A 15,846-nucleotide genomic window follows, 5' to 3' on the forward strand; every position below is an offset into this window, starting at 1 on the left:
GGTGGGGGGGGGGGGGGGGGGGGGGGGACAAAGTTCAGTCCATAAAGGACACATCATAGACTTCCAACCTCTAGAACTATAAGATAATACATATGCGTTGTCTTAAGCTGCTGTATTTGTGGTAATTTGTCACAGCAGCAAGAGGAAATGAATGTAAATGTAAACCCGATATTACGTTCATGCACATATGTGCATGGAAAAAAAACCAATGGGTTAGCATGGAGAGTCACTTTAACTTTAGCATTATTCTCCAACTTTTTTTCCTACAATAAGCATGAATTAATTTTAAAATATAGTCATGCTCAGAAAAGTCGAGAGAGCTGCTCGCTTTAAACAGACAGATCCACAAGCCTCCCCATGTCGCCAGGCAGCGCGCACCAGGAGGGCTTCTGAGCGGACACTCCGCGGGGCCTCAGAGAAGCATGGCCCGGCACGGGGCCCTCTGGCTGCAGCACTGAGAGGCAGACCCAGGAGCAGAGAATTCCACACCAAATCAGTAAGTGCTGTCTCTCACGGGTGGAAGAGAACACAAGGAAATGTGAATTTGCGTTTCCTGTTTATTTATTATGAACAGTTAAAGCACTCTGGGCCTGAAAAAGCAAGCCATGCCTTGGCTGCAGTTCTGGACTTCCCAAGCATGACGGATTTCCCTGGGGCATCTGCCACAGGCCGTGCTGGCGAGTCGGGGAGAAAAATCCGAGGTCCTCCCACCCAAGGGAACCTGAGCAAGGGCTGCATGTCCTCAGAACACAGCTGTTGCCACTCCTGTCGGCCCAAACACGCCTCCTGTAGGAACAGGACTCCATTCTAAAGAGCCAAGAATGTGGGTTCCAAAAGTTGAGAAAATTAATTTGGTCAAACATGAGGATTTTGGTGATGATTATATTCCATGGTGTCTTGAGATCTTAAATCAAAGAGCCTTTGTTTCTACACTTTTTCAAAAGCAAAGAAAAAGGCAGCACCCACTCATTTAGGGAATGCTATTTAAAAAACAAACTGAAGCGGACAAAGACGCCCACCAGATGACATGCCTGGGCCCAGGCCTCCTTCCATCATGACCTTTCTTTACCCAGCCCTGGGGCGAGGTGACAAACATCAAAAATGGCCCACAGGTCATTGAAATGAGCTCAGAGAGAAATGAGATCAGACTTGCATTTGCAGTTTCATTTCCTCTCAAAGGGAAGATCCTGCTGTCAGACCCCGAGTGTGGGTGTGCGTGGCTTGTGCAGCGGCAGCTGTGACCCCCACTTCGAGAGCTGGTCCCTGTCTTTCATCCACTGAAGGCCTGCGGTGGGAGAACACGGTGATCTGAATCTTCACATTAGAAGCCGAGCTCAGAAATGAGAAATACCCTGCCTGGAGAAACACCCCAATAGCATTACTTAAAGGTCAGCGGGGTGTCGATGAGCTGCTGATATTGGGTCCTTTATGAACAAAACTGGAAGATGCAAACACTAGAAGGAAAGAGCTCTGCTTCCCCCCGAGGGAAGCCCAACACAGAAAACATTTAATTGAAACAGAAAGCATAAAAAGTGGCCCGGCCAGCCAGCATGGCTCAGTGCTTGAGGGTCGACCGATGAACCAGGAAGTCATGGTTCGATTCCCAGACAGGGCACAAGCCTGGATTGCAGGCTCAATCGCCAGTAGGGGGCATGCAGGAGGCAGCCAATCAATGATTCTCTCTCATCACTGATGTTTCTATCTCTCTCCCTCTCCCTATATTCTCTGAAATCAGTAAAAATATATATATATTTTAAAAGCATGAAAATCGTGGTAAATAGTAATTCCCTTTCCAAGATCTTTTTGTTAAACACATCTCTACCAACAGGGTGGGCTTGGCTGTGTTAAGATTACTACCCATAAAAGATAAAAACAAGAATGACCCCCACACAGATACTGACTCCTTCCCGAATACCCTGCCGACACCGGCAGCGGGAACTTCCTCAGCTCTTGCCCCCGCCCCTCATTAAACACCTGTATAAAAAGAAACCCCCCTTCCCTGTTGGCGCGAATCGACTGGCCCTGTCTTTGGGGTTCATGGGTCGCCCGGGGATGCAGATTAAAACCTTTCCTTTTGCTTAAAAAAAAACCCAAAAACAAACAAACAAAAAAAACCCTTTTCTTTTTTTTTTTTTTAAAAAAGATAAAAACAAAAGGGGAATGTTTTTATGGTAACACTTGTCATTTTATTGTCACCCAATGCACTCAATGGTGGACTTTTTTTTTTTTGAAATCATAGTTGGCTATTGAAAACTAATTCCTGAACTCAGATTTTGTAAGAGGAACTTTAATTCTAAGTAACAGTGAAAAAAATCCCATCTAGAAAGCAATGTTATAATGCATATCCTGCCATTAATTTCTCCTGCAGTGGCAGGAGAGTGACTCATAAGTAATCCTGCTAAGGTGGTCTGCGCCTTTTCTTAAAGCAGATCGGTAACTAACAACAACCACCACCATAGTAACTGTTTGGGAGCCTTTTGTGTGCCAGGCACTGTCCAAACCGATTGATGCGGCTGGTACTATTTTATTCCCATTTTACTGGTGAGGACACTGAGGTTTAGAAGCAGTGGAGTCAGGATTTGAGCTTTGGATATAATCCCAGAGAAGTGGCTGTCACATTTAGGTCCATAATTTTCCTGACCAGCTTTTTCACGTAAAGTGTGAGTTTATATCTGAGTAATGGAGGATAGCTCTCACGTCAGATGCACCCACGTTTTGGGAAACGTCTGATGCTTTCCTTCAAGCTCATGAGAAATACCTTACACCAAATATAAATGTATTCTTTGGGGATCTAATGGTCTGTCCTTCACATTCTCCACTCCACCCCTCATGCAGCAGCTTATTCACAAGATCAAACGGATCTGAAATGCCAGGCTCCGTAGGGAACACAGCAATCACCACGGCTGTGAGAGGCACACTCATATCCTCCCTGAACTCCAGCAGTCATAGGGACATCCTGTTCCCCAGCCTGGCTTTGATTAGCTCACATTTCTTACCAGGCGTAAAGCAGGGATGTTGCAAGAATTTGGTCCTTTGATTCATCTTTTTCTTTCTCAGCTCAAGACTGCATCACTCTTTGCATGTGGTTAAGTCTGACTTTTCAGAAGCCAATCTCCTAACTTGGTACGTGGGGTAAAAGGCAAGCCACAAGGACACCATGGGGTGTCCCCAGCAAGGGATACGCCCCCCTGGGAGCCAACCCAGACCCCTGGATGTATCAGAAGACCCAGCACAATGAGCAGTGACAACAGGACCTGCTCACAGAAGGGAATTATACTGGTGAGAAATGTGCGTTTTCCAAAGTTCTATTTCCCAGAAGCCACCAGCACAGTCTTGTCACGGAAGAAAGGACAGGGGCCTTCTCAGGAGTGAGGCTGCAGCTTCAACCATGGCAGTTGCCCTTTTCAAACCACTGAATGGAACGTCCAAAAATAACTGAATTCTGTAATCTGAGAAGTCCTGATTCATTACATTTCATTTCATTCATTCACCCCTTGCTTCACGCTAGCTTTTTCTTACCCATTCCTTCCCAAATAGCATTTTTTTAAAAAATGAACATATTTTGGGGGCTCAGAGAAATAAAATTCAGGGAGGTTCTGGTCCAAGCAGAAGGATCAATCTCAAAGAGCCAAAGACCACCATTAAACTAACTCAGGTGACCTCGGCCCACTCTCAACACAGTCAGTTAATGGAGTAAACACCTATCCCTGCTCGTCCTCAAATTAAGAAAGTGATTCCTTGCTTGAGTACCCAGTGCTTGCAAAGATTTCAGGGAATGAGCCTGTGAGGAGTGGATGGCTGAGCTTCCTCCTGGGGAAGGAACTTTCAGAAAGAACTCGGAACAATCAAGTCAGACGCTGGGCTGCCCTGGGCTGTGCTAGCCCCTCCGCCATCGCTCAGATCGTTGGGCAGCACCAGCAATTTGGCCTATTGTAATTTGGAGCATTGGGATTTAGTTCTAAAAAACAAAACAAAATAAAACAAAGGAACTGTTCTGGGTCACTGGGATACCACAGTCACATGACCTCTTGAAGCAAACTCACCCACCCTGGCCACTGTGAGCAGAGGATTCCAGAGCCACAGTAGAAGGACCGAGAAAATGCAGGGCCAGGCCTAAGCACTGGGAGAGGGCAGAGGGAAACAGCTCAATCACTGTAGGTGGGAGAGGAGAGCTGTTACTACACAACTCATGGGCCTCAAGGACATGGGGCGGGTCCAGCAGAGGGCAAGAAAGGGTGTAGACAAAATACAGACCCTGGAGTCAAATGAACCTGGGTTTGAACCTGGCTCTGCCACTTCCTAGCTGGGTGACCTCGACCAAGTTACTTAGTCTCTCTGGGCTCTAAATTAATTCTTAGAAAAGGAAATACTGTTACAGGTCCACGATCCCTCATGCACAATTCCAAACTCCAGGAAAAGCTCTGAAAACCAAGTTTTGTCATAACTTATTTGGCAGCAAAACCTGACATGAAGCAGCATGAGGTTCTTCTTAGCCTTTATTTTCCCCCACTTAATATAACCAACTCTTTTTAAGATTTATGGCAGAAATCGGATTTCATGAGGGGTGCTGCCCCCACAGCCTACCTCGGTGTGTTACATAACAGTATATGCATTGCATTGCTTTTCTAAATAACAGAATATACATTTTTATGGATTTTCTAAAATAAAATAAGAAATCTGAATATATCTGGCTTCAAGGGTTTGGGTAATTTGTGTTAAATCTCAGAGGCTTGTTGTGGGATTAAACAGCAAATGTGTATGAAATAACTAGCATAGGTCACAGCTTTAAGGTCTTGGTAAGTCATAGCCATGATGAGGCTGTGTCACCAGAGAATGTCCAGGAAATACAGCAGCAGACATACCCCTCACTGGGATATTACACGTGGAACGAGTCACCAAGCTCTGCTTCGTGAATATTGTCCTGACACCAACTTTTTTTCTTTCTTTCTAGGACTTTTCCTTTGATATTTGAAGTTAACGAAGGGGAAAGAAAAGAGACCCAGCCAATAATCTTTATAATAGAGTAACAATCATCACATGTGCATTGTAATTCAAACTGATAATAGAAGTTCAAACTCCTTGGAAATTTTATTTTTATAATATGTATATCACTATCACATCTTTCCACATATTAAAAGAGATGGACACTCTAAGTTATGGGACTCAATACCACACCTTCTCCTTTACCACGCTCAATAATGTCCCCCTTATCTGGCAACTTCTCTGACTTGGTAGATCAATTTAACATCTGGCACGAAAACAGAAACTATTTCAAAAACTAAACTTAAAAAAAAAAAAAAGCAAACCAAAAAAACACCCCCCTAAACTATTCACCTAGGTATCTGGGTTTCTCTGTCAGGCCTAGAAGTTGGAAGTTAAACCAGGAAACCTAATAATAGTGAGAACTGTCTGCTGACACCCTAAATTTGAAAAGACATTTGAAAAGGTCTACACTGTTAACTTCAATACAATGTCTGGGTTGTCCTCCCAGACTCCCTCCTCAAGGGAGTCTTCCAGCAGTGAGTGGGTTACACCTTCAAATCAGGCTTGCACACCTGCTGGAGCACTTCCTTTTCTACTTCTAAGTACCATGCATGCACAGGAGGCGCACGTGTGTTCCTTCTTGGGAGCATGGCCTCTCACCTAACACATGCCATTCGTCGAGTTGGCGGCATGACTTCAGAAGTGCTCACTCAGAGGAAGAGCTCAACAGAAGCCGGTGGAATGAACTCACTAAAAAGCAGGAAGACCTCGAGTCCATCAGTTCATGCATGAAGGCAGGACAGCTTGGAGCTGTGTGGAGATAATTACCCTTCTGCTTCCGACCGGCCAAGGGATAAAATATAATATCTAAAACCTAAATGTTGTCTGGCTCCAATCAATTTGGCTTTGTTTTAGATTTCTTCCTCCAACCCACCCAGACCTTCTAGAAACACCTCAAATGTGCCGTGTTCTCTATTCCTTTGGGGCCTCGATAGGTGCTTTTCCTACAGAAATTGTTCCTGGAATAATTTCCTGCACCCCCTGAACCTGAGTTCTCCCTCAGCTCAAATTGGAGAAGTTTCTCAAGAAACTTCTCCCCAGTGAGGTGGTCTTCTGTGTTGTGTGCTCCCAAGGGTGTCCGTGCTTCTCTGCCATGAAATTTCCACCTCTGTTTGGGGTTGTTTTTCTTCCTGAACTCTAAGTTCCCCAAAGGCAGGAACTGCCTTGTTCACCTCTGTATGAACAAATGTAACACAAACCCTATTTGTGTAGAACTTCTTCCTTCCTTTAAACAGCACATCAGAACCAGTAAGATAAAACTTCCAGATGTTTGTTCTAATAATTGTTCTTTGGAAATGACTATATCCTTTTAAAAATAGACACCTTATCATCCTCCATCTTTGAAAGAGGGAAACTAAAAGCAAAAACATAGATTTCTCCCAAATCGTTCAGAATAAAAAAGATATTTAAACTTGGGAACTTTTCTTTAGGTTGAAAATTGTTAACAAAAAGAGTTCCCTTGCATCATTGTAGATTTGATGGAAGCCAAGTGTCAAGATAGGATTAAGAGTTGGAAGGACTATTAGAAGAGGTCAATGCGGGATAAAAGCAGACATATATAATACTTTCAACAACAAAGATTTAAAATACACATTAGGGTAATACTTCTAAATTATTTCTGGTGAAGAAACAGTTTTCTCCTCCCCAGTCTATTTCGGGCCAATACTTTTTAAAACTACAAAGTCCCACACTTGGATTTGAGGACAATATCAAATTGCTCCAAGAGTTTCCAGAACTTACTCTCACTGTCTGTATTTACATAAGCACAGTCCCATAACAAACACCTCACAGACTAGCTAAGGCCACAATGTCTGCAGCATCTCCCCATGATAGGATGTGTGGGTCTCCAATTGTCATCATATCCAAATGGGAAATAAAAGATACTGGTCTACATTGTTACTCATAATGGTAGCAATAATAATTACCATATCATTAGCATCAAACATCTACACAAAGTATTCAAGAAAGGGACTGCCCAGGCAATGAGAGGGGATGAAAGACCTGCCTTTTTATCTAGCAACTCAGCTTCTCTAAATGGATCATAGAACATGAATAGATGAGACCACCCCTAATTCCAAAGTAATTGCTTTGTGAGGATGAAAAGCAAAGCCAATCATATAGAAGACTGACAAAAGCATCTTCTCTGGGTCACTCTGCAACACCAAGTCATGACTGTCATTGTTGGAAAGGGACCTCGCATCAGAAGGGGTTAGTAGAGCACATCCCCCAAATCAGATGGGTTGATTTAACTACAGACACTAAGGGTCAAGCTGTTGACTCCAATGGTCCACATGGGCCCCACACAGTCACTCCCATTGCCAAGAAGCAGCCCCTTCAAATAAAAGAGAACAATCCTCTGCACTAAACCAAGACCAGAGCAGAATAATGAGACAGACCTACTGCATTCCATTCCTTTGGGGAATGGCTCACACCATCCAGGCTCAGGGTTCCTCCAGAGGACGCTCTGACACTCCCGTAGCATGAACCAAATGCTGAAGTCCCCGTGCTTGTGTAGCCTGGACACTTATTCCAGCCACGCACAGAGGAGAATCCACATAGATACCTGTAAGCTGAAATCAACCGGTAACACCTGCCTCTGTGTGCGGCGCTTCACTTACCGGGAGCGGTTTTGTAGCACGATGTTCGGGAGGGCAGCGACAAGGCGTTCTTTGCCCTGGAACTCTGGGTGCTCTGCAAGACTTGTCTCTGCCTCTTCAGCTCCTCTTCCCTCTCCTGGGCTGCTCGGATCTCTTCCTCGATCATGGACAAAGTCCGCTGCTTCCTTGACCTCAGCTTGAAGGGCCCCACCATCACGTCAGACTCTTGAGTGGCCAGGAGCGAGGCTGTGCTTCTCAGCTCCGCGGCCTCCGAGTACTTGCTGAAATAGCTCCCTTCTGGTCTGGTCTCTTCCATGTTTATCGGGCCACTGGGCTGCACCGCGGGTGGTGGGGAGGAGGGTCCCCGTTCCCTGAGCACCCTGTCTTCTGCAGGCAGGATCTTTGGTAATACATCCCTTTTCTCTTGAACAGGAGAGGACACCTGAGGTGGTTCAAACATGCTCTGAGGCTTCTCTGAGCGAGGAGCCCCAGTCCCGGCTTCCTCTAGAGTTGCTTTGAGTCTCTGTTGTTCTGCTCTACCCTTGCTGGTTCCAGACCCAGCTCTATCCACTTGCTCGGCTATGGCTTGTTGAATGGCATTTTGAACCAGGAGACCAGCCTGGTATTCCAAGGGGTCATCAACCGACGGAGAGTCTCCCAGCGTGGACGAAGGGGAGTAGAAACCATGATCACTAAAGGACTTGGAGACGCCTTCTCCTCGGCCTTCTGAGGGGTTGTCGGTTTGGGGAGTCTGGGGCAGAGAAAAATCAGCCAGTGAATTTTCCTGGAGGGCGTTGGCTGTTTCGTTGGAGGCCCCGCTGTCACTGATGTTGTCCATGCTGAAATCATTGGACAGGGTCTCCAGGACAGTGGTGTCCTGGGACCTCACTGACAACTCATCCAAACCAGAGTCAAGCTCCTCCTGGGTCAGGGAGACATTGACAGACCTGGAAAACTGATCCAAAAGCCCAGGGTCGTCATCCTTGACCACGGTGAGGACGGCCCTGGCACTTGTGAACTCTCCGTCCTCTGCCCACAGTTTGGACAGGGGCCCGCGTTTGGAGGGCTCACTGTAGGGCCCTTCCTTCCCCTGAGGAGCTGCGCTGCCCTGGCCTCCTCCCGGAGACTGGCTCTCCAGGGCACAGGGGGCTTTCGGCCCCTTGGCCGCCGATGTGCCACCGTCTTCTGCAGGACCCCCGAGGGAAGCTGGTCTCGAGATGGTCAGTGGCTTGTCTGAGTTGATTGAACCCAGAGGCCTATAGAAGGGCTTGATGGAGAAGAGCCTGGGGTTACTCTGGCCCTTGGCCAATGGTTGCCTGGAATTCTCCATGAGCTGGAACTGTTTGCGAGCAGCAGAGAAATCGATCTGCTCTGTGACGATGTCCTCCTTCGTCTTTGCAGTCATGCCGGAAGGTTCCCGAGCGGAGGCGGGGGCTGTGCAGAGCTGCGGCGGGGGCTGCTGCTGCAGCAGCAACTGCTCCTGCTGCGCCCTGCGCTCCTTGCGCTCCTTGTACTTTTTGTGTGACTCCAGATGTTCCTCGTCCAGCTGCTCCTCGATGGATTTTTCCTGGGGCGGATTCCACCATTTGGCGGCGATGCCAGGATTCTTCTTCATGGCCTGACTCCGGATGAGTTCTCGCCTTTCCTTCTCCAGCTCCAGGATCTCTTCCGTAGGCCTCACTTTTCGGACACAGTATTGTTCTTTCTCGTCGTCCTCAAAGAGCTTGGAGGGCTTCTTGTCCTCGTGGAAGGCACGCAGCTCAAACTTGGCTTCCTTCTTCAGCGTGGTGAGCGTGAACTCCCCATCTCGGGACGAGCACCACGAGCTGGTGGAGGAGCTGGGGCTCACGGGTGCCTGCAGGCTGTCCCCCAGCAGATCTCTGGGCTGGTCAGGGGAGTGGCCGTTGGCTCTGTCACCCTCCGCCATGGTGTCAGAGTTGCTTTTACTGAGCTCAATGTGAGGAGGCACCTGCCTGCCGCCTGCTCTCTCAGTGGGTTCTGGCTGGACGGCGGTGTGGGCAGGTGGGCTCGGGCTGCCCACCAGGACGGCTGCGCCAGGCTCCGGGGAGGATGTGCCGTTGTAAGTTCCGTCCGCAGATGAATCGCAGCAGTTGGCCTCCAGCACCTCGTCTAGATATCGGATCTCACTGGCCACATCATTATCCAGAGATTCATGGTGATCAGCGAGGAGGCCATTGTGGGGGGGCGAGTAGAAAGGGGAGGGGTGGTCCATGGAATGTGGAGCAGAGGTGATTCCAGGAACACTTTTACATTCTGCAACAGAGACCTCAATTTCCATGTTTTTGTGATTTGAGGGAAGGGGGCTGATCACAGCATCCAGGGGGTTGGCACTACAGTTGTCCCTCTCGTGTTTTAGCCAGATATCATCCTCGGAGAGCTGGGGAGGCTTCTGGAATAAAGAGGAAATGAAAGACAGGGTTAGACACCACATCTCTTATGGATGTGACGACTGAGAAATTAACTAGTAACTAATAGGAAGGGACACTGAAACAACAATGACAAGTCCTTTTGAATGGAGATTTCCCTTCCAACAAGGCTCCACATGCTCATGTTGTGGTGGTGACAGTACCTACCCCTGACCATTTCACAGATTCCGTTTTGTTTACCAGGCGTCCAGACAATGTTCAATCTATGCTAGGCCCATTTTTGTTTTTTAATTTAAAAGTAAATTAGGGCCTGGCCAGCGTGGTTCAGTGGTTGAGTGTCAACCCATGAGCCAAGAGGTCCCCAGTTCAATTCCTGCTCAGGGCACATGCCCAGGTTGTGGGCTCCATCCCCAGTGTGCAGCGTGCAAGAGGCAGCCGATCGATGTCTCTCTCTCATCGATGTTTCTACCTCTCTAGCCCTCTCCCTTCCTCTCTCTCTCTAAAATCAATAAGAACTTATTTTAAAAATAAAAACTTACATAAATTTAAGTTTAAAAAAAGTAAATTAGGACTCAGATCATTTGAAGATACACTCAAATATCTTCTAAAGTACAAGACATTATATAGCAATTGTACCAGTCTTGCAAAATAGTCACAGCAAATTATTGCACAAATGTAATAGCAGTATTTGTGTGTCCCCAACTGTAAAAAGAAAGTCCTCCTACACGAACAAACCTTGAAAACATATGATTCTCTGTTAAATGCAATACAATCCTTCTAGTTGGGCGAAGTAAAAGCTTTGCCCACATTGCTCTCCTGTAGACAGCAGTGCCTGAGCCCTCCTCCACCGCATTTCCCAAGAACACTTGTTTGGCTCCTCACGTCAGCATGCCTCTTTGTCCTGGACGCGCCACAGTTCGGTGTTTGACAGAGGACGAGCAGATGCCCTGACAGCTTTCTTAACGTTAGAACTTAAAAATTACAACAGTTCTTTCCAAGGCATACTTTCTGAACTAGCAACAACTGTTCCGATGCAAAATTCCACAGCACATTTTTGCAGTGTCAAAAGACTACCTTCGCCTTTCAGTCAGAAATCATGAAGTCTATTCGCTAGGTCTTCTGTGATGTATCCCATGGAGACTTTTACAATGTTAATATTGGTTAAGGCCAAAGTTTGCAGTCCCTGTGTAATGTGAGATGGTTCTTTTCCAACACATTTAAAAGTCTATATTGAGACACTGGAGGGTGTGAACGGGATAGAGGCTCTCCTTTCTGCCAGTTACTTGCGCCCCGCCTCTTCCTCTTCTTTCCATAAGACATCCTGACCAGCTGACAGCTATTCTGGGAAGACAGGTATCAATTTAGAAAGTCCTTCCAGACCCTTCCATCCTCGTCAGGGAGCAGCAGCTCCAAGGTCTAAACCCTGATCAGGGTAGAAATACTTCCAAGAAACAAACAGCTCTGCAGTACTGATTCACAATCATGCATCAGAGGTCCCGGAGCCCAACAAAAGAGCAAATTCCTGAGTTCTGTTCTCAGCAGGAAGAATCCGCCTTCATGCAAGATAGCCTGGTGTGATTAAAGCCACCGGTGACTACGCAGGTAAATGAAAATGGGCTAGAAATCCCACAGTCCGAATTTGGCAGGAGTCTGGGCTGACATCATTAAATGCTGTCTTGTTTAAACCAACAAATGCTTATTGCTCCCTTTGAAGATCAGAAAGACCAGAATTTTCTCCATGCTTCAGATAATGTGAACCTGATTCCAGATTCAGAGAAAATACATATTCAATAAATGGACTGGAAAATCCTTTCTGTAATAAACTATGCCCCAATCAAAACAAAACAAAAACAAGAAGACATGAAAGAACCACCAAACTGGACTTTTTCAAAGGTCAGAGAGAACCTAGGGTGGTAAGGGACCCGTGGGAAATCACTGGCTGTCCCTGCTCACACTTCAGGTGCGGCCCTCACAGCGTGGCACATGATACCTGCCTTCCCAGAATAGCTGTCAGCTGGTCAGGATGTCTACTCTACCATTTACTTTAAAATACTTGGGCAGAGACAATGCCGTGTAGCTGTGTGTGTGTGTGCGCATGTGTGTGTGTGTGTGTGTGTGTGTGTGTGTGTGTCTGTGTGTGTCTGAAATTAGTTTAAATTTAAATCCAGGAGCAGACAGCCATCCTCATCGGGAATATACGTGCCAACAGTGGTCAAGCAGGATCTAATCTGGAATTCCATGTTCCCCAGGAGGCGGCTTCCTTCCTCCAGTAGTTGAGCTCTCTTTAACTCCCACAGGACCGTGTGTGTGCGCGTGTGTGTGTGTGTGTGTGTGTGTGTGTGTGTGTGTGTGTGTCTGAAATTAGTTTAAATTCTATTCCAGGAGCAGACAGCCATCCTCATCGGGAATATACGTGCCAACAGTGGTCAAGCAGGATCTAATCTGGAATTCCATGTTCCCCAGGAGGCGGCTTCCTTCCTCCAGTAGTTGAGCTCTCTTTAACTCCCACAGGACCCCCTGAGGCTTTGCTAATTGGCATAATTAAGGTGAGAAATGAATTTCCATTTGTGAAATTAATGGCTTGTCAATTAGCATAATGAAATGTTAGAAAATGATGGTCTTCAAATGTGTGGATTGGACATATTTTCCAACCTTCTATGAGTAGCGTCTCTGCCAAAGCTGAGACTTCTTTGAGGTTAGAGACAGTAGTTTTACATGTACTTTTACAAATGTGTATTTAACAAATATCTGCATGAGCGCCAGAATTTGATCTAATACATACCTATTCTTATTCCTGTTGCCTGCTTCCCCATGTAAGGTTTGTCCTTCTACCCAATATAAGCAGCTGGCTTTTGGGGGGAAGCGGCGCAGAGCAGATATTCGAAGTAACCTGCTGCTCTCCATACTGCTGGCATTATTGGAATAAACGTTCATACATGATCAACCCTGTCTCTGCTTAATTGGCTCAAGTAGTGACAGGCAGCCCAGACCCGTTGATTGTCCTGTTTCACTTTTACTATAACCTGGTAGCCAGGTTGCATCTAAAGCTGCCATTGCTGACCCTAATGTGTTTGTTTAAAAATTATGTAAAGCGCCCAGCCGGCGTGGTTCAGTGGCTGAGCGTCAACCCATAAACCAAGAGGTTCCCAGTTCAATTCCTGGTCAGGACACATGCCCAGGTTTAATTATGTAAAGCGCCCAGCCGGCGTGGTTCAGTGGTTGAGCGTCAACCCATAAACCAAGAGGTCCCCAATTCAATTCCTAGTCAGGACACATGCCCAGTAGGGGGCGTGCAGGAGGCAACCTATCAATGATTCTCTCTCATCATTGATGTTTCTTTCTCTCTCCCTTTTCCTTCCTCTCTCTCAAATCAATAATAACTTTAAAAATTCTACTGAAACAAAACAAACATTAAAATAAGAGGTTTAGAGACGTCCAGGATTTTTCCCAGGATCGCCTGGCCAGTAAGTGGCACAGCCAGGATCTAAAGGCCAGTCCTTCCTAGCCTAGTGCTTCCAGAGGAATGCTGTGACGGGAGGCTTCCAAATGCCAGGGAAAACGTCAGGTGGATGGCTTTAAAGAGCATGCACTTGGCTTTCTGGGTGACCATTTGCACACTTGACTCTCTAGAAGTCACATGAGACTCATGACTTGGCATCAAAGACCCCTTTCTTCTCTTTATTCAGAACCGGCCAGAGACGGGCTCCCTGGAGATTAGTGTCAGCTTCTACCTTCTGCTCTACCTGCAGGACCCTCCCATCTAGAAACGGGGTGCTGACTTACTTCTCAGTCCAGGGACTTGGCCCTCTGGACTGGCCTTTGAGGCAGGTCCCCTGCTTGCTCTGATGACAAAATATTAAAATCCCAGTCATCGCAACAGATACCGTGGAAAAAAGCTGGGACTCCTTCCCTGCACCACAGAGTCCATGGCACGGGTGAGATTCTAGAAGCCTGTTTAGTTTGCACAGATAATTCATCAGGTCCCGACACCTGGCCAGCTGGGGCGGTGGCCAGCAGGGTGCTCTTCCCCCACAGGGTTCCCGGGGGCCTACCCCTGGGTGCATCAGGACAGAAAGAAGAATGCATTTTCCTTCGCAGATCTGGCTGGGCCCAGGGGACACCAGGAAGATGTCCTTCACTATAAGGACAAGGATGAAGCTGAAGCTTCTACTCATGCCTGCTGTGCTCTCAGCTTCCCAACTTGCCCATCACACGCTGGCCGTAACCTCTTGACAATGTCTGTTACCAACTTCGACCTCTTTGGCTCCTGCAGTGTGACCCAAATTATTCAAACATCAGGCGCTCCCTGTGTGCAACCAGGTTTCCACACTCTGAATAACCCAGATTACTTCCTCCTACGGCACAATATTTAAATTAGAAACGCTTTCCCCAGGTAATAGGTGACCTGATCCTTTCATCCAGTTATTTTTAAGTTCCACCAAAAATACACTCACTCTTGGCCTGGGAACAGAGACATGGCTGTGAAATAAAACTTCCTCACAGCTGTGAAGCCAGACAGTATCTCTATCCCTTCTTCCCTCCCTCTTTTTCCTAAGTTGGGTTTTTAGTACACAGAGCAACACTGCTTTAGGCAAAACACTCGTTCTACTGGCTATACGAGGCAGGCTTTAGAATGGTACCGACAGGACTGAAGTTCCATCACCAAGGCAATGGGAGGAGGGGGTACAACCTGGGTGATGGATGATGCTCAGACACCTGCTTGCAAGATGCCTACTTAAGTCTGCTGAACCTCAACAGCCTTGAGGGAAGCAGGTAGAGCTGCAAAGTCAGGAGGTCTGGGAGAGACAGGTCCTCACACCCAGGGAACCTGAGGAATGTGGGAGGGGAGCACAGAAGCTACAGAGGTCAAAGTGCATTCCTGAAAGGATAAGCCAGCAGGAGAACGTGCAGAGTGACAAGCCCTGTGCCTGGGGCCATGGGAGGTCCTGGGAGTCATGGGAGGTTCCGGGGGCTCTGAGGTGGTCCCCTCTTTGCAGCAAGGAGCTTACTGCCTTGAGGAAGCGAGTGCCAATTCACATCAAGAGAGCAAGCCGCAGAGGGCACAGGAAGCATTGTATAGCAACGGGAAAGAAAATTCCAACCCTGTGCCATCCATGGTGCCAGTTGTGCAGGCTGAGAGGAGTTTATGAAGGAGCTGGAAGTGCCAATGGTCCTCGGCAGCTGGCCTGCAGCAGCTCTGCCCCCACCGCGGCCCCTGCTGAAGACTGCAGGCTGGGGGCGGCCTGGGGAAGGAGCTGGGAGTCTGAGTGGGCCCCTTCCACCCGCCCCTATAGACACAACAGAGTAGGAATGTCTGAGAATGACTTGACTTGCTTCAGGCAAAGCCTTCAGGCCAGGAAATGGAGGGTAGAGGTGACAACCTGGGCCACATTCCAGTTCTAGGCCGGCCTTTCCGCTTCCACCCCCAGCAGCGCTGCTTCCCGCTGTGGGACCAGGGGCTGTGTTGGTCATGGGAAGCCGGAGCCCAGCCACATCCCAAGAAGGACAGAGACCCCACTGGCTGATGGGGGGCAGACTTAAGACCCCAACCACTCCAGACTAGTTACAGCAGCGGTTCTCAACCTGTGGGTCGAACGACCCTTTCACAGGGGTCACCTAAGACCATCGAAAAACACATATATAATTACTTATTGTTTTTGTGATTAATCACTATGCTTTCATTATGTTCCATTTGTAACAATGAAAATACATCCTGCATATCAGATATTTACATTACGATTCATAACAGTAGCAAAATTACAGTTATGAAGTAGCAACGAAAATAATTTTATGGTTGGGGGTCACCACAACATGAGGAA

General features: G+C 47.3%; 1 protein-coding gene across 12 annotated transcripts in view; it reads right to left on the minus strand.

Annotated features, from left to right (window-relative positions):
* LOC102261631 (paralemmin-2) overlaps positions 1-15,846 on the minus strand; it is a 382,189-nt gene that overhangs the window by 20,637 nt on the left and 345,706 nt on the right. For all 12 annotated transcript variants that reach the window (XM_005859770.2, XM_014534401.1, XM_005859771.2 and 9 more), the window contains one exon: positions 7,662-10,050. In XM_005859770.2, coding sequence (XP_005859832.2) covers positions 7,662-10,050 — 2,389 coding nt within the window. The remainder of the gene's footprint in view (positions 1-7,661; positions 10,051-15,846) is intronic.

The sequence above is a fragment of the Myotis brandtii genome, unplaced genomic scaffold (assembly GCF_000412655.1).
Source record: "Myotis brandtii unplaced genomic scaffold, ASM41265v1 scaffold13, whole genome shotgun sequence".
NCBI lineage: Eukaryota > Metazoa > Chordata > Mammalia > Chiroptera > Vespertilionidae > Myotis > Myotis brandtii.